At 37.0% G+C, this 23367-nt stretch overlaps 2 protein-coding genes across 3 annotated transcripts; one reads left to right on the top strand and one right to left on the bottom strand.

The window, feature by feature from the left end:
• LOC149955581 (uncharacterized) lies at positions 1–3170 on the bottom strand. Its single transcript, XM_090164557.1, has 2 exons — positions 3109–3170; positions 1–484 (listed from the first exon to the last, which is right to left on the bottom strand). The coding sequence occupies exons 1-2, from the start codon at positions 3152–3154 to the stop codon at positions 216–218; spliced, it is 315 nt and encodes a 104-aa protein (XP_090020683.1). The 5' UTR covers positions 3155–3170; the 3' UTR covers positions 1–215.
• Positions 280–20080, top strand: LOC149955582 (amine sulfotransferase-like). Of its 2 annotated transcripts, none has more exons than XM_090164555.1 (4): positions 280–446; positions 12259–12588; positions 16757–17155; positions 19744–20080. In XM_090164555.1, the coding sequence occupies exons 2-3, from the start codon at positions 12269–12271 to the stop codon at positions 17028–17030; spliced, it is 594 nt and encodes a 197-aa protein (XP_090020681.1). In that variant the 5' UTR covers positions 280–446; positions 12259–12268; the 3' UTR covers positions 17031–17155; positions 19744–20080. The 2 variants fall into 2 exon arrangements, with proteins under 2 accessions (XP_090020681.1, XP_090020682.1); XM_090164556.1 differs by lacking the exon at positions 280–446 and adding an exon at positions 8288–8399.
• Positions 20081–23367: the final 3287 nt, after the last annotated feature.

Consider the following 23367-nt stretch of genomic DNA (forward strand, 5'->3'; position numbering starts at 1 on the left):
AACTGTAAATACGGGGAAAAAATTTAGATCAAAATAATTTAAAACGACTATTGTACAATTAAAAGGTTTTATTACAAACAGCTACGGCCGTCTCGACGCCAACACCAGCGACGTCGTCAGACTAATAAAACCCTTTAATTGTACCATAGTCGGGCCCAGACTATGTAACAAAAGGCGCATCGGGCGGGAAAAGCTAAGGGTTCCAATATCTTTTATCAGAACTCTGTTATCATCTCATCAGACATGGTTATTAGCCAGTTGCAGAAATCAAATCTACGTTCCATATCTCCTTCGTGGAGAGCTTGGTGGAGGGCGTTGTTCGTCGATAATCGGAGATCGTCACCTCTGACGCTTGCTCGAGGATACGCAACAAAATAGGCTAGAACGGTGTCTTTCATGTTGATGTTTTGACGAACTGGTCTACGAAATCTGGGATTGATGTTTCCGTAAGTGTGAAAGTTACGAACAGCTCCAGCACTGCCTTCTATAATATATATATTTAACATGGAAATCTAGGTGATATGCAAAATGTTTTTCGGGTTTAAAATATGAAATTTATGTTGTGAATACTTTCAAAACTATTCTTATGAGTTCATGATTTCATTTAAGAGTAGGGTTTGATAATTGTTGAATCATCATAAGTAACATAATAGACATAGGTATGACACTATTCTACAAATCTTAATTTTATTAATGATAGTCTGTTTGCCCAAGGCAATATAAATCATAACATTGCGTAGCAATATTTACGCAATTTATAAATCATATTTTATCGATGTAATAGTTATGGTGTATTTTGCCGCCCACTAATTTTTCATTCGAAAATTCTTTTGAAAAATCGACGCGTGGGCCTGCTCGGGTACGTGTTTCACTTGAGTAAATACCATTCGCAGTTTAAAGAGATGAATAGTTCTCTCGTAAAGGATATATTGTATAATTCTGTTACTAAAAATGAAAGGTAGCTATTTGGTAGTGAAAATCAGAATTTTTTCATCCCTCAACCTAGATTAGTCCAGTGTTGCCAAGTTTTGAAAGTAAGATTTACCTCGCAGAACGTAAAAATTTCCCTTTTTGGGTCAAAAATTCCCTCAATAACCACAACCCCCTTACATTCGTGAAAACTCCTCGGAAAACATGCACAATATTTCGGGAGCGACCAAATATTTAACTTTTTTAATGAAATTATAAAAATATTTAAAAAAATTACATATATGTGACTAAACTTATTAAATAAAAGACGATAAAAAGGAGGCTTAAGCTATATAATTGTGTTTTGAGAGCCGCAATGGCGGAGCAGGGACTTTCAGATTTGACCTTGAGGGGATACAAAAACCGGAATCTACTGCGCATGACGAGACTATCGCATGGTGCCTTTACGTTTTCTATCTCGTCTCTATTCCCCTCAAAATTCCGGCAAAATATGAGTATTTAGAGAAAAATTCCCTTTTCCCCTCCCCGATAATTTAACGACGAAAATTCCCGCAAAAAGGGAAATTTCCCGCACATTGGCAACACTGCATCAAACATTTTCCCGCCTACAAATTGCACTGACATTCCACAAATAACTAGCGCTTGACTTGTATTTTGCCTTTCGGCAACTTGTTTTTTCTATCTGGATATCGAACGGAGAACAATTAACTAATCCTATGCGTGTTACGATTGGCTTCATCATAAAAGCACGCTGACCACGAGAATAATTTAGTGGCATGTTGATTAGACTCAATTAACGTTAGAGAATGGTTGAAAACTTGACCTTTGTGCGTAGTTGGCCTACTGATACGTTTTTAGGCCTACTGTAGGCCTAAATTGGCGTTTTGGTAAATAACATGTACTTTTTTTAAGGAATTTAATCTTTTAACGCGATTTCATTGACCCTATGGTCAGCTTGTTTTTTTTAATGCCCAGTCAGAGCAATTCAAAACACCCTGTATAACGGTAAGACGGTATATTAGTATTACCTAAACAAATTATTATTTCGTCTTGTGTGGTCGTGCACCCTACTACATCATTTAAAATATGTCAGGGAAACGATAAAGTTTTGGTTTCACTAAATTCACTTTCAAAACGGCCACGGCAGAAATACATGAACCGAAAATATCAGCGAGCATATTTTTGTCGGACGACAATTTCCCCGTTCGAAAGGGGAGGGTTAACAACCGAGGCCTTGTTAATTTTCTGCCTCCCTTGACTACAGGGAAAATTTCGAATGCGCCACCATGCTTTTCGTTTGGCTGGCAACGAAAGTTACGCCATCGGCGCCGCACTGGTGAACTAACACTCTATTTTGCCTAAGATTAAATGGCCGACTTTAGCTCGCTGATAACGCGGTTTTTTTGACATCTTTAAAGCGACTTACGTTTAATTAAAGTTGAAGAATGGCTCAAAATTGCGTAATTAAATCGTGTAAGAGTAAATACACAAAATAAAACATATTTTCACAGTTTAGTGAACATTTTACATACGAGCAATCGTTGTGTCGTATTCGCGGTTTTAACGTTGTACCCGAAACGCGTCTGCCGTTCTTCATGTAACCACGTTTAAAATTTACCACTTGTTATTTCTGCAATAAATCACTTGAAAATAAAACACGACATGTAGAACTCGAGCGAATCGAACGAATAATAAATTATATTTAATACTTTAAATTAGTATATACATTGTGTAGTACTTTATTAAACGATTGACAAAAACGCGACACCCAGACTCCAGTTTGAAATTCGTCAGTTCCCGCGTGAATCGCGGACACAGGGAAAGCTACGACACGTCGTCTGCTACCTGATTTTCTGGGTGAATTTTTCAAACACCGGTGGGGCCCTTTAAGTCAACGAAGGCGCAAAATTGTAAGACGCGTTTCGGGTACAACCGTACAACGTTAACACCGCGAATACGCCACAAGGGTTGCTCGTATGTAAAATGTTCATAGAACCGTTTTTTGTAGGAAATATCCCCGACTCCAATGCTCATATATCAGATAGCAAAGGCTAAGCCTATGCCTTCCTAACTAGCCCTAAATACAGTACTATTTTTTTAATATTGAAGATAAGTTACAACAATTATTCAAAAGATAATCTATAATCTCGTAAAATAACAAAGAAATGCTGTATTTACCTTTTGAAAAATTTGAATCCGAAAACCACAATCTGGCTAGTTGCATCCTTCTCTCGCTTTCTACTTACAGCTAAAACCGTTAAAGAAAGTGGAAAAGACCACTAATGAATCAACAACACCTGTAAATGGTTATTTGCATCAGTGCCTACGTTATTCACAAAGTAGACCTGAGCACTAGCTAAAATAAGCTTCGTGCGCGCGGCGTAGATGGTGAAACTGTCGTTTTAGCCAATAATCTAATCGGTGGGATGCCAGCCATTCGATTAAGCGTTCTAGTTTGTTATCCGATTTCTATGATTAACCGTTCTACCGTATTTTCAAAACGCGAGTCATTTTTATTACATTTTGTTATTGTGATATTTCCAAAAAATGTTAATAAATTCATCAGGTAAATCTAAATTTTCATAATTTTGAGCACCGAACAAAAATTTTTTGCTCCAGTTTTTGTTTATGATAAAAATTTACATTGAATATATCGAAATGGAATTCTGTTTGACATCAGAGTCCAAAAAATTGCCTACTAAAGAGCCTTTACAAACCAAAGGGGTGACTGACACAGGAAGTCTAATGTGGAAGAGATTTCCTCAACCGATTGGCCACTCGAACTAGCTGTAGATTTTTGTGTATCGCGAAATCCGTCATCAGTACCGCGAAAAGCTGTGTTTTGTTGTTGTTTGATAACCATGTCCTCGATAACATTTTGATTGCAATTTATTAAATTATCATTAGTACTAGGGATGCAACGGTTCCACTTTTTTGGACTATCTCGGTTCCGGATCCGGTTCCGGTTCCTAAATTTTTGTTTTATCGGTTCCGGTTCCGGTTCTTAAAATTTTAATTTATCGGTTCCGGTTCTGAAAATTTAGAACTGATCGGTTCCGGTTCCTAAACGGTTCCTATACGGTTCCAGTGTGTTTAGTATTAATTAAAGTTAAATACACAAGCAATTCAATTGAAGTTGAAGAGAAATAAAATTCCCCACATTTATTCATTTAGAATATAAAATTTGTTTTTGATAAATTTTATTTTAAAAGTAGTAGCTTTCTCAGTGACGTAGCTATGGGTTCGGGGTCCTCCCGCGAAACGGTTTTTGGGGTCCCTTATAATCATTAAGGCCGAGTCGCGATTATCACCATCCAGAGTTAGGGCTAACATCAGAAGGAGATAAAGGGGAAGGATGACACAAGGGTTCTCTACTGTAACGGCAGTCCGACCAACCTCAAAAAGGCGCGAAAATATGGCGGGAGTACACACTTTTTCAAACCAATTTACTCCCAAAAAAACGTAGTCCCAAGAGATCTCCGCGGTACAATTCCGCCTTGTTGTCTGCTTAAGTCGACTCGAGTAACTGGACGATGTAGACTTTGTTTGTTTGGAAACCTGGAGGTATGTATTTTATCTCAGATTTTAATTAAAACTATTAATAGTTTTGACTATTACCTTTTAAAGTAGTATTTGTTTATAATTAAATTATTAAAACCGGAAACTAGGACTAGTTTGGGTCAGCATCAAAGTTAGAAAATTAGTTATTAAACAAGGCTTACCGAATCGTTTAGTTTCCTCTTTTTACTATCGCTTTCCTGAACTTTAAAGCCGTCTGTTTGCACGTATTTACTTAAACATTTAACTTGACTTGGCTTTATATTAACTTGGGTAGATTTAAACCTTTTACCCCGCGAAATTAAATCAACTTGAACAGATTTACTAAGATTCGCCGCCATAGCAATCTATTTTCGCGTCTTTCGCGACGTCAGTGAGTCACGTGAGCTGACGATTCTGACGACATCGTATGTCATGATTACGGCATACGCTTGTCAGCCAATTAGAAAAAATCACGAAATTCGAAGTTGGTCGAACTGTTGTTACACTCGTAAAGCATTATAGCATATGGGCAGTGCCATCCTTCCCCTTTATCTCCTTCTGCTAACATGTATCGCCTTCTACAATTAGATTTAACACGTACTTGCATGTTAAATATATAAAACGCTTAAAAATGACTTTAAGCCCTAAGTGAAACGATTAAGATAAATCACGGCATTCAGCGTCTGGAGCATTATAAACAAAGGTTCTGGTAGAACTTGGAAGTCTGGAGTTCAGACTCCCAAGTCCGACCCGAATCACGATCTAGATGACTTAATGTAAAATAATTAAAATAATTATTGCTACTATTCTCTCGTAGGGCACTCATGTAAGCGCGTTATTTGTTTATTCAATAAAGTAGGGTAAAAATGAAATCTTCTGTTTGAAAATTCCCACGGTTTCATCGTTTCAAGATGGAGGGGGGGGGGGGGATGATGTACTTTCAAGTTTTTGGGAGACATTGCCTTCGATTCCGCTCCTCATTTCAGGGGCGTAGGAACGTTTTAGAAGTTGGAGGGGGCAAAGAGAAACGAAACGGGGGTCTAGGAGCTTAGCCCCCGATGTAGAGTGAGTACTCGGTCGCGAATGCCATTAAGGCATTAACAGTAACAACAGTTATCATACGAAGTGTATTTTAGTCTTTAGAGTCGTTTATGAATTTAAGATACACAAATCCACAATAATAAAATGAGAATGGGTTTTGAATTTTTAAAGGAGTGTAGCTTCACCGAATGCATGTGTTTCTATTTGACTACTATGTAAATTGGCGAGAAAAGACCCAGTTGAGCTTCTATAAGCTTTATATGCCTTTAAATTGAGAATTTGAGCTTTTGAAGATTTCAACTGACCAAAAAGTTGAAGGGGCAATAACATTATTTGCCCCTTCCAGCCAAATTCTAGGGAGAGGCATTGCCCCCCTGGTTCCTACGCCCCTGCCTCATTTCATTGAAAAATATAAAGACGGGATTTCTATGACTCGTTTTGATTTCAGTTGAGTATATCGTTCTAAATGGAGTCCATATTATTTCGGTCGATAAGCATTGTCATTTGTGAAATGTAAGCAAATGCATAAGTTGAAATTTTAGATTTTCTAGACAAAAACTACCCAGGCCAGCGATTATATTATGCAAACGAATTAGCCTTACCTTAAAAACTTTAAATTCAGAAACACAACTTAGTTATTAATTTACAAGGTTTAACGATCTGCTATAAAACACGTGTCTCGATACTTTTCAAACTTCAGTATGTTACTTTCATTATGTACGTTGTTTTGATATTTATGCGACGGTTATTGTGGTTGTATTTATAAAGTTTTGGGCGCGCCTGTTGAAACATAAAGAAATATTTGAAGCAAGTAAAACATTAACTTGAGCTGACAAACAAGAGAAAAAACTAGACGAGGCCTCGCGCGGTTGGACTGTACACATTCGCATAGGCAATTTGGGGGCCCCTCGATGGTAACCCCCCCCCCGCACTGTGGAGTCTGCCGGGGCGTTATTTACGCCACTGGCTTTTCTGCTGTTTCTCCTCTAAGTCGGTTGCGAAGGGGAGCAAAAATTATGCTTGCCCATTGCCCACTAAATAATTGCTCGGAAGGCATCCTAGTAGCAGTAGACGACACATATTTTTTTCCGACTGAAGAAAATAAAACTAAAACTATCGCGGATTTCCGGAATATGCCAGTTTTGAAAGCAAACATTTGGAGGACGAGCCCATTTTAAATTGAGAATACGGAAGGGTGTGTCAGTTGACAGATACGTAGAAACCCACCCAGAGTTATCTGAGATAGGATAAAGATGAGCTTATATGAAAAACTAATAGTAAATTAGGAAGTTTAATTACTAAATTTCAACATGCGCTAAATGTTGGTAAATAAAGTTATAGAACCGTTTAAAACAATGAAAAACTCGGTTCCGGTTTCGGTTTCGGTTATCATTTTATTACAAATATCGGTTCCGGTTCCGGATACGGTTATCAAATTTTTATATTATAGGTTCCGGTTCCGGTTATCATTTTATTACAAATATCGGTTCCGGTTCCGGATACGGTTATCAAATTTTTATATTATAGGTTCCGGTTTCGGTTCCGGTTCCTAGAATTTACTCGGTTCTTCTCGGTTCCGGTTATCCGTTGCATCCCTAATTAGTACCATAACATTTCTGCAATAAAGGTCGAAATATTATGACGAAATTGCTATTATTCAGAAAACCATTCTCTACCCCTATTGGGAAACCTTTAAAAACATTAGCAATAGTAAAGCACTACCCTTAGTTTGAAAAAAATCCCAAAACCAGAGAATATTCCTCTTCATAATAATAACACCATTCTTAGACATACGCGAAAAGATCCATGATCAAAATTTAAGGCCATTTCTAACAGTGTTTTTTGATTTTGTAGTTTATTTATGTAAAATACAACATTGATACTTTTAATGCAACATTAATTGTTTAATGTTTAGTAAAAACCTCAGTAGGTATACCGTATAGCGGTGTTTTAAGGCACCGTGTGCCATTTATAACTTCCTCTTCACTTTCTTTAAAGTGATAGCTACAAATGAAAACATTCCAATTTTCGCGGTTTATAGATTGTATCCATTCCTCAAGTAGTTCCGGTTTTGATAGATGAAACCTATGATTATGTTACCGTTTAAATCAATAATAAGTTTTTATCTAATTACAAATAATTTGTCCTACTTATGAAATGAAGCGTTTTGCAAAATGTGTCCTTGCAATAATGTACCACGCAATGTGTAACCATTTTATCTCTCTAAACGCGAAACGCTAAAAAATGTCGCTACTTGGTTTTTCAAAATATATTATCCACTGCAACTAAAAAGTATAAATATCACAGACTTAAAATTATTTAAAATGAAGTGTCTAGATAATCTAAAAACTGTTGAAAATTTTTAGTGAAATTTTAAATTGTCAGAACCTCTATTTTTTTCTTTCTTCTATTTTTAACTTAATTATAGAGTACGAATATGTAAACTACCCTTTGGCTAATTGTTGATATCCTCAATAAATATGCTTTTATTATTATTATTATGAGGCCTAGTTCAAATTTGCCGCGTTCCCGGCAACAGACAGATGGCGATACAGCCCAAAAACTGGCTACCGTGCTTTTGACTGTAAATAGATGGGGCCACGGTTAAAAAACCCATTCAAAAAAAGGCTAGTTCTTGCTGTGGCGCTTTTCCGATTGGCTCACGCCATCGCCTCGCCGGGTGTCTATAGTATTATATATTACCTATATCTATGATTCGCGTTGTTCCGACACAATCGACTCACTCAAAACTCTCTGCTTTTTCCTTATCTCTTTTCGAGAGATTTCGTTTAGAAACTCGTGACAAAGTATTACGTTTGCTTGGCATTAGTTTATAGAATTTGGTAAAAAAAAAATTTGGAAAGTCATCAGAAGCCTATTTCAAAGCGGTGAGCTATATTTATTGACAACCTAGTTGGTAAGAATTATCGGCTATTTTAAACAATTGGTAATTTTTTTTGGGTTTTGTTTAATTTTTTTGTGTATTATTTGTCAAGGATTACAATAATGCAAAAAGTTTTAACCGCAATTTATTATTTAGAAAGATGATAAATTTAAAATTGTTACTTTCCAGCAATTTTTACCTCGGAAAATACCAAGGTTCGTCGAGAAAAATATACTATTGGAAAATACGACATATTTCAAGATTTTGGTACGTGTTGGATGACGTAGGACTGATGACGAATTAGGTTTAGCGACAAGATATTACTAAATTTTTAAAACGTGTGCAAGACGAAAATGTGTTTTCTACGGCGAATTTAATTCGCTAGATACTAGGTACGATTTCACTGGATATGATGTACGTAGGTGGAGTTAATATATGCACCAAGGAGGAGGGAACACTCCTTCGTGTGGGATCAATTAATATCTCAGTCGCTCTCCCTTTAATTTGCACCACAAGAGACTATACTAGGTACGGTACTCTAGGTCGCGTTATAGATGGCACAGCTTGATTAGCAAGAACGGGGCTGGGGTGGCGCCGTGCACCCTGCGCTCGAGTCCAGTTTTACTTTTAGTTTGGAACTTCCTTATCGGTTGTAGTTTTGCTTTAGACAGATTAACTATGTTTTACTTTTGCTTTTGGTTACTTTACCTAGTCAAAATTTAAATGCGGTTGTGTTGTTGTGCGTTCTTCTGGTTCTCTTATACCAAATTTTTCTTATATTAAATTTAGTCATATCTTGCCGTGAAATATATTTCGTCATCAGTCCAACCTCATCCAACACGTACAAAGATCTCGGAATATGTCGTATTTTACTTGTAAAAATTAATGGCAACTAAAAATTTTACATTGATCATATCTTTCTAAATAATAAATATCGGTTAAAACCTTTTGCATTATGGTAATCCTTGACAAATAATAAACCAAAAAAAGAAAAAAAAGTACCTATTGTTAAAAAATCCTTAATTATCTACTATAACGGTATAAAGTGGCGTTGGAAATCTTAAAAGTGACTACCAAAAGCCTAGGAAATATTTATGTGGCATGATCTAGTTCCAAGAAATTTTACCTGTGGCACTGATGTAAGGTACTAGCTTCTATGGAATTAGCGGGAGTCTTGGGGCCAATAGCTCTTAAAATAAATCATTCGAACGGGGGTTGCGGGCCACCGGGGCTCTCAATCTAATTAAAAAATATTTATTAAACGTTTTACGGAAATTTCTGAAACATGATTTGTACGCCGTTTTTGAAACTCTGTTTTCCTACCCTATACGAGAGCGGGATCTAGCGTTACAAATGATTATGTGTGATATTATAATATACTTGCTTGTTTTAAAGTTAATAAACGTTATGTAAGTAACGTAACCAATTTTTATTTTCCTATTTTCCCTACCTAATTTTTAATTTTTCCCCCCAATCCCCCCCCCCGCTTTGGCCAGTGGCTCTCATTAAAAATAAACTTAAGGGGGGTCGGGGGTCCCCTTAAAAAATATCACTATTTCCAAGTCTGCTAGCTTCAATTGTCAATGGGCAGTTTAAGCCATCTAGTAACCTTGAGTTTAAAGGGGCTTCAAAGTTCGGTGGCAAAAAAAAAAGAAAATTGAGCATGCTTTTCCTTCCCCCCGACCCCTCACTCGGCGTTGGCAGAGGCGGGCAGAGTTAACCGTAAATTTCGCACTGGGGGAATAACTTAAGAGCCTGCCCCCAGGTACCCAATGTGCAAAATAATATTATTTTCTGTACACATGGAGCTTGCATCACCGAAATTAAAGCTTGCACCACTTCAGTAATAAAATTATTTAAGCTGTAAGCTACCAGCCTTCTATGGACCAAAGAAAATAAACTAATACCCGACTCTATTTGGACCGATTTACGCTCTTTATAAATCCACGATTTAATTAATTCGTCATTTGTAGTAAGGATCCTATATGTTAGAAGGATATGAGGCGAGGGACGAAAAATGGCAGCGCCGTTGGTGGGTAATGCGCGATAGAGAATCCGTCTTTAGATTCCGTCAAGGACACAACATGGAGGAAGCACCGCCAAAATTTGTCCTTGAAGGAATAGAAACAAGACGTTCCACGTTTAAAGGCTCTCTTAATATCTGCACAATATACCTATCTTCAAATACCATACAGATAATAATTTTAACATACAGAGAAGTCTAGTACAAGTCATCTATCGACTTTTAAGGCCATTAATTCAGGTGGCTGGGTTACAATGCGTAGGAGGGTGGTGGCAAGCCCTGCATGCCACGCGAGCCAACAGCCCCCTACACTAACTATCACCATTAATCTCAACAAGTTTTATATTAATGTTGATATTTGGCTAAAATTTAGTTGGTGATGTTTTACAACCTAACAACAAATCTTTTCTAGTGTTTCTATAAGTGGTGATTATTCTAGCGCAAATCATAAACTTCGTCTTTATTAAGGTCATATTTAATGAAGAAATCCATTTGGATTTTAATACATTACTTAGCTGTATATCCGGAGAAGAGATTATTCATACAATTCCGTATCTGGCGTTTGTTTGTTCCATAAATTTCAAAGCAGAAGACTTTGCCAAATCCTTCGCCAACAACAAGGGTTTCTTATAGAAGATTTGCTGAAAAAAATTACTAATAAAAGTCCGTTTAAATATTCCCGCGTTATTGAGAGAAGAAACCAAATTTTCAAAAGAGATCATTGATTGTCGAAACATTGCAAAAGTTCGGATTCACGTAGAGCGGCGTATTAATAAAATCAAGTGGTTTCATCACATTATCACCTATAATTAATCAAATATGGGCAGTAGTGGCTCTATTAAATGTGAAGATAAAGCAACTGAGTCATTGATTAATTTGGATGAGTCAAATAATTTGTTGGTAATTAGTGAATGAAGATGACGGTGGAAATGAGGAAAAATGGATAATGTTAATTGTGTATTAAAATATTTTCTTCAATCAGCCTTTATTGTTTACAAAGAGCCACATAGCGATCAACTTTATAAGCCCATAAACTGCTGGATATCGTTTTCTAAATAGATTATTTGCTATTAAAAAAGAAAGTGCCTGCTTGGCAGACGAAATACAAGCAGATTAAGGAGCTTTTCACATTGGCTACTACGAGGCTCTTAGTAAACTGAAAAGGCTAATTAAAGTTATTAAGCAAATGAGGTTTTAATATATTGAGTAACATTCATAGGATTTTATTGTACCATATGACGTCTTACCCTATCTTTTTATTAACAAACATATCGCAGTTACTTAAATGACTTAAATTTCATTAATCAAAACTAATAATCGATATCACGTTAAGGTTAAGGAACCACAATTATAGTATTAACAACCAAATGTCCATTATGAAAACCCTTAAAAAATTTAATTGGTTTTGTTGAGATTCTGCAAGAGCTGCGAGCATGTAGTTGTAGTAGAACTTCTCAAGCTTAAAAACCATTTGTGTTTATCGAATCTGATCCGCTCCATTATTAAACCCTTTTCAAAGTGTATAACGAAGTCGCCCCAGGTGGGACCGCATAAGTTGTGGAGAACGAACAACCATTTTAAGATAAGAATTAGTTTCATCGATAGGTTCGAAGGGTTTCAAATCTGGCAACCACGCTGTCACGAAATGTTCCCCCTTATTCCCTACCCCTAACTTCAACAAAACCTTCTGAGGCCGGGAAGCCGTTAGAATTTATTTTACCGTAAAAAACAATCTTTCAAATGATCTAAACCGCGGATTTGACCGATTCAAAAATTATTTAAGAGTTTCAATTGAAACGCTTTTAATGAGTTTACAGTAAATTCCAATTTCGTTTTTCAGATAAAACGCAATGAATATTTACGAAAAAGAATTGAATTTGCCCATGCCGATGTTCGAGTTTAATGGAGCGTATTACCCGAACGCATTGGTAAAAATTGAAAATTTGTTGGCAATTGGTGAAATGAAGCCCAAAGAAGCAGACATTTTTCTTTCATCGTTTGTGAGATCCGGTAGTATGTGGACACAGGCCATCATCTGGAGTATTTTGAACCCCATGAAGCCTTTGCCCGAAAGTTTGCAAGTGGCATTTCCTCATTTGGAATTAGTCGATTGTAGCTTATTGGACAATATGCCTAGCCCAAGATTATTCAAAGCTCATTTGCCAAGCAGGTACAATTTCAAATTTCAGTTTTCTATTTTCAGTGAAAAGACGTTTACTCGTCCTTCGATTGATAGTTCCTCTTTAGGGAGCTCATTTATTTTTATCAAACTACGTATTTTGACTTATTTCAGAAGTATTGTAGTACTGAATTTATAATTTTTGCAAAATCCAGCATTATCTTACCTCTTAATTAGATTTCTTAAAAAGTCTAAAGAAAGGACAATCTGGGATTTTGGAATTTTTGTTGGGATTCGAAGTTTGTATAGTAATTTAATGTAAAGTAACTAGTGGTAAAATCAGGTTGTAGTACGGCCAGAAGTATAAAGTTATCTCTTACGAAATAAGTATCATTCCTGCTAATGCTATTCGCTTGGAACATGTACAATCCGTTTACTTTTCAAAAGATAGTTCATTGTTTTGTTTTCCCTCTATCCGTTATTCATTTTTTGGGTTTTAGTGAGTTCGTCCACCATTCTTTTTACAATACCAGCGTGAGCCATTTGACCTTTCTCTCGTTCCCCAAGTTTTATGACTAGTTCGAATTAAGGATTGCCAATTATCCAGTTCGGAGAAATTCTATAGTGTTTTATGTTTTTATAAATGTAAAACTTTTAGTTTCTATGAATGCGTACCGCTGGTTTATTGGGACGTTCCAAGCTAACCCCTTAATGGCTCTCCGACTCTGGGAGCTCAATTATTTTGTTGAACGCGATGACACTATAGGTGATTCAGTTAGTTCCTAAACCAGGTAAGCGATTATATACTACGTGACCGGGCGACCAAACCCAAACCAAAAAGTCGCCGTTTTTGAGGTAGATCCCGCGATCTTTATACAAGTCGACCGCAATCGACGTCGAAAACCTGTGTGGCCGTTGGCCAAGTTCAGAAGTTTCAGGATGTCAAGTCACACTCGGCACTCAAATAGTGATGCCAGTCCGGGCCTGAGCTGAAGCCTAGGCGCCCTAAGGGATCGTAAGTCCTGGGCCCGGGATCTTGCTATAAGGTATATAACTGAGAAGAGGTTATTGCAAAGCCAGTGCCCCAAATTAAGCTATAGTGTGTATTCACGAGGCGGGGCTTAGTCCCAATTTCGAATTTCCCGCGTAAAGACCAAACCACTATCTCGGATCGGAACGGTTTTAAAAAACGTTGGGCGGTCTTATTGCCTATGATATATCCTAGTCGCTAATCGTGGTGCTATTAATGTTAAAATGAATTTAAATAACGAGAAGGATAAAGTTTGTGCTGGATATGCCGAAGCCATTTCTGGGAGTGATAAAATTAGGTATATGCGAAAAATATTTCTATTACCACAACCTTGTATTGCACATTTAGACATTTTCACCAGTTATCTGCCAAGGCTTAGAAACACAGCTAAACTTCCAAAATTGTGTTAGACAAAATGGCCACCGGCACAATTCGCGATAAAAAAATTCGCTCGTTCATCGTCATCAAACGTCATTCGTATAAGGCGTGGCTCTGACTAATACGTCACAAGAATACACACTATTGCTAAATTGTGACAAGCAGATCACTTTTATAATTATTATTAAGTCATTTTAATTTAAGGTTTGTAAAAATCGTCTGAACACGCATAAGTCGATTTCACTGACCAAGATTCAAAATTACTACAGCAGATACTTTTCTATAAATAATTTGCGCTTAAAATTACGCGTGCTCTCTAAGACGTAATACAACAAGTTGGCAAGCCAAAATATACCTCTCCTCGGAAGAATTGTCCCTAGTGGTATTAATTTCTCGAGATAACCCTTAAAGATATATCTCCGCAATTTAGAGTTATTTGTTAAAAATATTAACCCATTTCTATCCCGCCCGGTATAAAATTTTAATTATAATTAAAATAATTGAGACGAAACGACCAATTTTAATTTATTCAGAATATCATAAGTTAAGTAGTTACAACAGTAAGTTAGACGTACTATAACAATGCAAAATTGAATTAAACCCTTTTACAGAACAAGTTTATCAGTTAAATATAATACGAAGCAAATTTTAATGAAATATCTACAGAGGCTTTTTGGAATTACTCGCTTACGAAATACTTGCCGCATCTTTAACGCTCATTTTATTTCAACACTCGCCCTTGATGAAGATACCGTAGATATCTGGTAGTGGACGACTCGTTCACTTCCTGTTGACGTTGTGACGCATACCACATGAAAAAGACCAATGCCGTCCAATTTCCAATATCATATAATGACTCGCACACCCAAGAAATCATTGACTGCGTTAGAAATGGTAGATATCCAAATATCCACACCAAATGTATTTACAAGAAGCAAAAACCTTACCATCAACAAAGCACAGAGAGCCACTTGACTAACCGCCAGCTTTTAAAGCAATTAACGTTAAATTATCTCCTTTGAATTAACAGAACTATATATAGGTCGTTAAGAAAGTGGACCACCCACAGGGTCTACCCTTTAACCCTCTAATCTCGGCTGACTGCGCTAAAACAAGATTTAACCTTTAAAAAATACCAGATTAGGCCTTCATAAATTCATTAATAAAAAAAGACTTTATTACCTATTATGCTTACGATGCCTGTCTTAATTTCAGTGAATCTAAGCAGCTATCGGTGGTTCTGTGGTAGAGCGCTCGACTGCCAAGCCGAATGGTCTGGGTTCGAAACCTGGGTGGCGCATTTGTTTTTAATCAATAGAGAAACGCTAAATTAGAATTTCTTCGATGCAATAATTTCAATTTCAATTCTATTTCAATTAAACCAAAATTTCGTACTCTATTAAATACGCTTCCGATAAAGCTGAAGGTCTAATTTTCAATAAGGCGTAACAAGTGTCGGTGGTTCTGTGGTAGAACGTCCGCCTGTCAATCAGGAGGTCTCGGGTTCAAATCCCGCCCGATGCGATCGCAAATTGATACTAAGACGAATACCGTGTACAACTGGTGGAAACCCTGCCATTGGACGTTGAGAGGTAGCATTACACTCAGCACTCGGTCCGTCCCAAAGTCATTAAGAAGAAGTTGGAGAGAAAACGCCCATATAAACACAACAGACTCAACATGCACATCCATCAGAACACAAACACAACAAATTCAACACTCACAACCTACGCATAAACATTACAAAAACCGTAATACACCAAACCGTCACGACGGTGAGCGAAAAAACACCATCCAAACCAAACCGCAAATGCATCCGTTAACGCTCACCGTCACACGGTGGTTTTGCCAACCCTTTGAGAAACTGCGTACGCAGTGATTACACTTTGCACCGAAAATGCGAACGCGTTCGCAGTCCTGACAGACAGACCCACCCACAGACCCACAGACAGACACGGTCGTTGTATAACCCCTCCTAGGGGACTTTGTCCCCTCGGAGAGGTAAAAACTGTAAACAAAATACATAAAGAATAAGAGATAGTCAATGCATTTTAATTACAAAAAATACATTTAACCACATCAAATTCATGTCAGTTTGTTGGGTCGTGTCGAGTTGGCCTTTTAACCCGACCGGTTAGGCTTCACCGCAACCCGAACCCGACCCGATTACACTTTGGGTTTAAAATACTTAAAGGGGAACGACCAAGCTTTTCCAAATATGGCCTTATTTCCGTATCAAAAGATTAACAAGACGTTCAATACACTAACACGTACGTTTTTTTGGTCTTGAAAAAATAGCTTTTGGCCCCAAAAGTTGAAACGAAAAATAACGCCAGGTGTTTGGGTTTCAATTTTCGCCGCCATCTTAGGGGCTGCCGCCAGCGCCCCTAATCCCGTATGAGCGATTTGCGAACTATCCTAACTTTTAAAATCGCGCAATTTAGGCTTAAGTCTTTTATAACTGGAACGCGCCGCGCGTGAAAAACATATTTTTTGCGTCTTTAGCAGCGCGCTTTAACGTTGTTTTTCTGTCTCACCGACTTCTCACCACGTGTTGCGGTGGACGCGCGCTTTTCGATTTCCCGAAATTTCGTTATTTTATTAAAAATTACCCACTCAATATTTTTTATGTGGTTTTTTAATGGGCTATAGGGCTATCTAACTGGTTAAAGCTTGACCCTTGCCCTTTAACTCTTCGAGACGGAAGGTCAAGCGTATATGAAAACTTATCTCGTAAGAGATAAGTTATGAACTACTGGAACGGCTTTCCATTTCTAATTTACTTTTCGTTTTTTATTCACGATTCGACAGTTCCCTTCCAATAAACAGTTCAGCGAAGTACATATGCATAGTTCGAAACATCTACGATTGTTGCCTGAGCGCGTTCGATTTTTTTAACAAAAATGTCAAATTAATGGGAGGAGACGTTTACCCATCGTTGGACCGCCACGTTGAATGTTTCATTGAGGGAATCTTGCCCATGGGAGATTATTTCAAGACATGCCAATCTTGGTTCGACCGAAAAGACGACCCCAACGTGCTCTTCGTCACCTACGAGAAGCAGAGGAAAGACACCAAGAGTTGAATTTTGAAAATCGCTCAATTCCTGGGATCAAATTTTTACGATCAGCTAACCACGTGTCCAGAGATCTTGGAGAACATCGTTCGGAATACTAGTCTTAATTCAATGAAGGAATCTAAAAGTCATAGGTACGTTTCATTAGACAGGTTAAGCTAAACGTCCAAAAAGTGAACGGAGAAACGTATAGGGTATAGACTGTATAGGTGGGCGGAGTGGTTAGCATTTTCAACTCGCAGCAAGAGGAGCCGGGTTCGATCCTAGCTGGTGGCATTGGGTGAAAAATCGGAACAACTCCTCCTGCGTTGATTTTGCAAGTTCTCTCCCCACTGGTTTAAGGGGTTTCCCCTTCTATAAAAACTTGTTGACGTTAACGGCAATAGTTAGTGTAGGGAGCTGTTGGCTCGCGTGGCTTAATAATAATAATCAGCTAGGCTAATACCCTGGGCACCACCTTAGGCCTAAGTCATCTAGCGACTTTTGAAGCCATTAATTCAAGTGGCCGAGTTACAATGCGTAGGTAGGTGGTGGCAAGCCCTTCATGCCACGCGAGCCAACAGCTTCCTACACTATCTATTACCGTTAACCTCAACAAGTTTTGCGGGGCTTGCCACCGCCCTCTTACGTCTAGCTGATTATTATTATAATAAAAGAATAAAGCTACGCCTACACGCCTACAAGTTTCAAATATCAATTTTCGAGTTTTGACTTAACCCGTCTATTTTATATAAAATAACAAAATGCTAATTTTGATTGTTAAATTGTAATTGTGTAAGTTTAATTATAATGGAAGTCTTTATTAAAAAAACAAGTATCCGTGGTTCTGTGGTAAAACGCTCGTGCAGGAGCGCTTGGGTTCAAATCTGGCCTGATAATAACGTAAATTGAAAAGAAAGTTATAATACACCCAATGACCAAAAGAGGGCAGTTTTGGAAAAACGTTTCCCTAATTCCAAGAAACTGCGTATTTACTGATTACACTTTGCCAGAAAATGCGTACGCGTTCGCATCCCAGATAGACAGACAGACAGACAGACAGACAGACAGACAGACGCAGTTATTGTAAAATCCTCCTAGGGGACAAAGTCTCATCGGAGAGATACATGTAACAAGTTGGCAAGCCAAAATATACCTATCCTCGGAAGAGTTTATAATTTTCATTGAAGCGTAACATGCATCCGTGGTTCTGTGGTAGAACGCTCACTTGTCGTGCAGGGGGGCTCGGGTTTGAATCCCGCTCGATATTAACGCATTGACGCTATGACAAATAAAGGTTTTTTTTTTGGAAAAAAACTTTTCCCTTATTCCAAGAAACTGCGTACGCTGTGATTACACTTTGCCCCAAAAATGCAGACCCACCCACAGACAGACAAGGTGATTGTAAAACCCCTTCTAGGTTACATAGTACCCTCGGATAGTTAAAAATAGTTCAAACTATTTGTTTATGTTAAAATAAGATACCTAACCTAGTTGTTTAAAAATTTAGCTTGAAAGATTTATATTTTTTAAACTTTTTTCTTTTTAAGGGGCGCAAGGATCAGCCCTTTGAATTTGATGTGTTTAGATAAATTGATCAGGGGATTCAATAATGTGAAACATACAAATCTTTAAAGGGAATATAACCTCAAGTCTTTTTTAAGGTTTTTTTATATATTTTATGTTAACAATTTAGGCGGGAAATCACTAACCAGCGCCAAAAATATCTGAAGCCATAGGAGGGAGCGGAAAATGGTCGAAGTGTTGGTGTTCCACACCAAAAAACCTGAGGTTATATTCCCTTTAAGCGAAATTCGTTTATTTAGTTTCAAAACTGTAATTAATGGAGTCTTTTCTTGAAATTAAAAATTAATCCGGGATTGAACTTTTGGATTAGGATATTTTGCATTCTGTCTGCATCGCGTCAGGTGCATTTATATGGGTGAAATGCAGGCCCGTACACAGCCGCCAAAACTCGGGGGCGCTCAAATTCTTTTTGGGGGTGCCAATACCTTGAGTAATTTTTATCTCCCCACCTATGAAATTAGTAAATATACTAATCCGGTTGTAGCCCTAAAATATCCGTCGAAAAATCTTTGATCAGCTGGTTCAATATTTCTACAATTGAAAAATTTTCTGGTGCAGTGAGACGCGCGAAAGCAATTTTCATGAACTTTAGTAAAATGGTTTCAAATATTTACTGATAGTAGCTCTCTAGTAAAAGTAATTTTCCTTTTTGATTAATATACAAATATTTTAGATCATATCTTTCGGTAATTGAGCAATCGATTTTTTTTGGGTCAGTCAGATTGGGGATGCTCAAATACTCATTTGGGGGCGCTGAGCATCCCCTGGCGCCCCCCCCCCCCATGTACGGGCCTGGTGAAATGAATTACTAATAAGGTAAATCAATATGAAATGAGAAAGACTAAGAACTTTGGAAATTTTCCCCTTGAGAAAATTTAAAATTAATTACTTTAATAATCCCCTACAAAGTCGTGAAATGTGCACTCAATATTATTGATATTATAGCAAAATTAAGACTGACATTGATCATAACTCAGAATAGTAACGTTGTTAAATTGCTCCTAATCCCTAAAAAATAAAATTAGCCCGGTATTTCAATGGTGTTCCCTAAAACTGAAACGTATTGAAAACCCTAACACTACTGTAATTTAGGTGTAGCGTAAGGGAAGTTTTTAACGTTTACTTTATGCAATGATTTGCATTGCATTATTTTCAGAACTCCAACAGTTGGCTTTAACGCTGATCTGCGGAAAGAAGCGAGGGAAGACCAATTGCAGAGTGTTCCTCTGAATGAGGCCAACTCAGTTAATGCGATAGACTTGATATTTAAAGGAGAAGTCGGCCGTGCTCGGACTGGTCTTTCGGCAAAACATCGAGAATTGCTCCGGGAAGCTTTGGAAGCGAAAATGGAATCGAAAGAGTTGAAAAGTATTTTAGGAAATTTTGAATAAAACGACTTACGTTGAATGAAAAAATAAATTAATGAATAAATTAATTATTCTAAAATTCGATTAAATTATTTTATTTTACAAGTACGCTTTTTGATGTTAATGTGAAGAATGTTTTAATTGTTACAATAAATAAATGTTATCCATTAAAATTAGGCGATAGTTGTTATATTTCAAACACTAACATGTGGGAAATAGTGTCGTTAAAGGGATAATGAAATCCCTATTAAACCTATATTTATTCTTTTTCTAATTCTAAAATAAGTACGAAAATGGTACTTACAAAATGTTATTGATTAAATTAAATTTTTAATTAAATAAAAACTTCAGTGAAAATTGGCTGTATAGCAGACGCCGGCCGATTTCCACTGTATTTTGCCGCCGTCAAGATTCATATAGGGGAACCAATCGCCGCTCTTTTCGCCCCTCGAGCCTAGCCGCCAATAAGAGATCTCAATTCCCAAAACCGGAATTTTGGCATTCTTCACTCGCTTATTTTGCTAAGACTACTTCAAGCAACTTCAGAATTTTCGCCAAATTGTATTTATAAACGTAATAAGTGCTTTTAAAAAGGTTATTAAATAGTAATTGGAGGCAAAGCTGAAGATGGAAGAGGAAAATTTAGGTGCGCAGCCATATATGTTTGAGCCTAGAGCAGCCGAACATAGAAATAGAGGTAGAGGTGTTGACTCTGATGAAGAGCCTGAGGTTGAGAATGAAGTTGGTGTGAACCCAAATAACGAACGAATTGGGAATACTAACTGGTTAGTTGTCTAATCTATTGTTTTGCCCTAAACCTATATAGCTCTTTGATACCAGAAATTAACAAAAAAAATAGGTGCAGATGTAATAACTGTGTTATAATGCCAACTGTGTCAGAAAGTTTTTGCTGCCAGGAGGTCAGGCAAATCCGAGAAAAGGCTGTTGGTCATGCATGTATACAGACCTTTCGTAAATTTGTGGTTAATTGTACTGACATGGATGTCCTAGAAAACAATTACCTATATCATGTTCAGCAAATGAACGATAGAAATGATTTTAACATTCATGAGTAAGTTTGTCAGTAAAACTATAAGTCTATAATGTTTCTCAATAAGTGTGTTATTGTAGAAATATTTTACTGCGAGATATTCATAGTGACGCCATAGTGGTAAGAAAATCGCCCCCTAATGAAGCGCTGTTAAAAGCTGTAAGAGGTACCATAACAAGGGGATGCAAAACAATGCAGAAAGCCCATTAAAGTCTCTCTTGTGATTACCTTTTGGTAAATATTTGGAATACAAAAAATAAGAAGTGACAGACTTAAGAAACAATATTGTAAACTTATGGTAAAACCATATCTTTTCCCCACAAAATTAAACGTTTAGAGGATTCTTATAGGAAATATAGGTATATAGCCTACAGAAACTAGTTCATGGCCAAATGGGTTTACGTAGGAGGACACCGATTCCCAGCTGCGCAGTTGTAAAGATCCGGGAATCTTTCCCAGAGGAATCTGGTGAATACACCGGATTTAGGTTTCCCCGATACCAAGGTTTCTGAGTTTTCATAGTGCTTATAAAAACTAACTTTTTCATAATTTCCGTAATTTTTGTAAATAATTCCTTTGTATTATAAGTCAGTCTGATGGTATTATCATATTATGCCATTCATAGTATTTTTGTTATAACCCCTTCATTATCCTTAAATAATTCCATTATATTTTCAGTATTTCGTAAATAATCCATAGTATTAGTTAGTGGAATTATTAAATTTTTGTTATTTTTCAATTTTCATATAATTACAATATATTTTGCCACCGTGATCAGTAGTTATTGTTTAGAAAGGTAGGCCAAATAAGTGGGCTAAAATATATTAATATTCTTAAACCTCTTATTATCCTTAAAGGCCGACTACATGATTTTTCAATGTACTCTCTTCAATTGGAAGTAGGCTGACTGCATAGCATATGTGACTTACAACCAACCTACTTCCAGTTCAAGACAGAGTACACCGAAAATTCATGTAGGTGCCTTTTAAGCTACCATCAAATATTTTATTTTATTCCAAATCTATGCCCCCCTGAGGATTTGGGAGCACTCTGAAGGGTTGTGCCTGTGCATTGTTGGGGCTCTATCTAGGCCTCATTTTCAATAATATAAACTTGGCCATAAGTTGGCCCCCCGCTGTTATATTACTGATTATAGAGAGGGTAAAAAAATTCTTAGCACTGCTTTTGGGTACACGGTTCATAATGTTAATTTGTAATTTCTCCTGTTATATTGTCATAACTGTTTGTTGTAAATATTGTCATTTTTTACTTGAAAATAATACTTTTATTAAATTGTTATATTTGCAAGTCATTGAAATCTACTACGTTTTCTTGCTACAATTTTGTCCTTATCAACTCCTTTTGAATATTTAGCAGCAAGAGTTTCTGCTTTACACGCTGGTGCCATTAGGGTACTGCCTTTAGATGCTTTCAATGCATTTTCATATGCCATTTGTAAAAGATTATCAACATATTCTGGAAAAAAAAATATTTATTGCGAATGGGCTAAGTATCATATTTAGCATTTATTGCATCACTGGAAAAGTTTAAAAATACCATATGTGTTTTCTTCCAAAATAACCTTAGCAGTTGGTTCTCCAGCCTTTGCTTTTGGGTAGGCCACATAATACTCTTCTTCACCTTGCTGGTTAAGTCGTTTCGCTTTTTGTCCATTTTCATTAAAATGAAGGGCTGCTAGATATGTTCTTGGAAGGAAATAAATGTGAAATTAACTCAAACTTTGATTTTGTTTGATATTAACTACCTAGATAGCATCGAATCTTTATGAAAATGGATTATTTTTTGTGTAAATGAATTCAGCACCGAATGGAAAACCTCCAATGAATAAGTTTGAAATTTCTGTGATAACTGAGCAACTGCGGCTAGAGTATTAGGAGCAGTGATAATAGGCAATATTTTTTGATATGTGATGGATTCTGCATATGAAATAATATTTAATTGCATTAAATTATATACAAGGTGTTTTATGGGACATAAGGAGTAAGAATAATTAAAAATTTGTACCCCCCCCCCCTGTGCCCTCCCCTAGCTACGACACTGGTTTGAATGTCACACTTTGGTAATTATGCTACTTTGGTATAACATATTTCTTACCTCTGCTTATCCAATATCTCTCATCCTCAGTGGATATCGCATCATGCAGACAATTTGGAAATTCTTTAGTGTGACCCTTTCACCTTATGTACGTCGCAGATATGGTTAAGTAGGGAAATCCATTTACCAATACGTTCATCCTTGGTTTCTGACGAGCGAGCTACCCAATACACGTGATTGATAATCGACTGTATCCCAAACTCGTAAGTAGGATCAGTAAGGTGCGGGTCACTTTTTGTTGATAGAG

Source organism: Leiobunum rupestre, chromosome 2 (assembly GCF_980474605.1).
Source record: "Leiobunum rupestre chromosome 2, qqLeiRupe1.1.hap1, whole genome shotgun sequence".
Classification (NCBI taxonomy): domain Eukaryota; kingdom Metazoa; phylum Arthropoda; class Arachnida; order Opiliones; family Sclerosomatidae; genus Leiobunum; species Leiobunum rupestre.

What these genes read in the sequence shown, in the direction of transcription:
- LOC149955581 (XM_090164557.1), bottom strand. Translation starts at nt 3,154, where the DNA reads ATGCAACTAGCCAGATTGTGGTTTTCGGATTCAAATTTTTCAAAAG. An exon ending in GGATTCAAATTTTTCAAAAG is followed by an intron (nt 485 to 3,108) that starts GTAAATACAGCA and finishes TATATATTATAG; the next exon opens with AAGGCAGTGCTGGAGCTGTT.
- LOC149955582 (XM_090164555.1), top strand. Translation starts at nt 12,269, where the DNA reads ATGAATATTTACGAAAAAGAATTGAATTTGCCCATGCCGATGTTCGAG. An exon ending in AAAGCTCATTTGCCAAGCAG is followed by an intron (nt 12,589 to 16,756) that starts GTACAATTTCAA and finishes ACGATTCGACAG; the next exon opens with TTCCCTTCCAATAAACAGTT.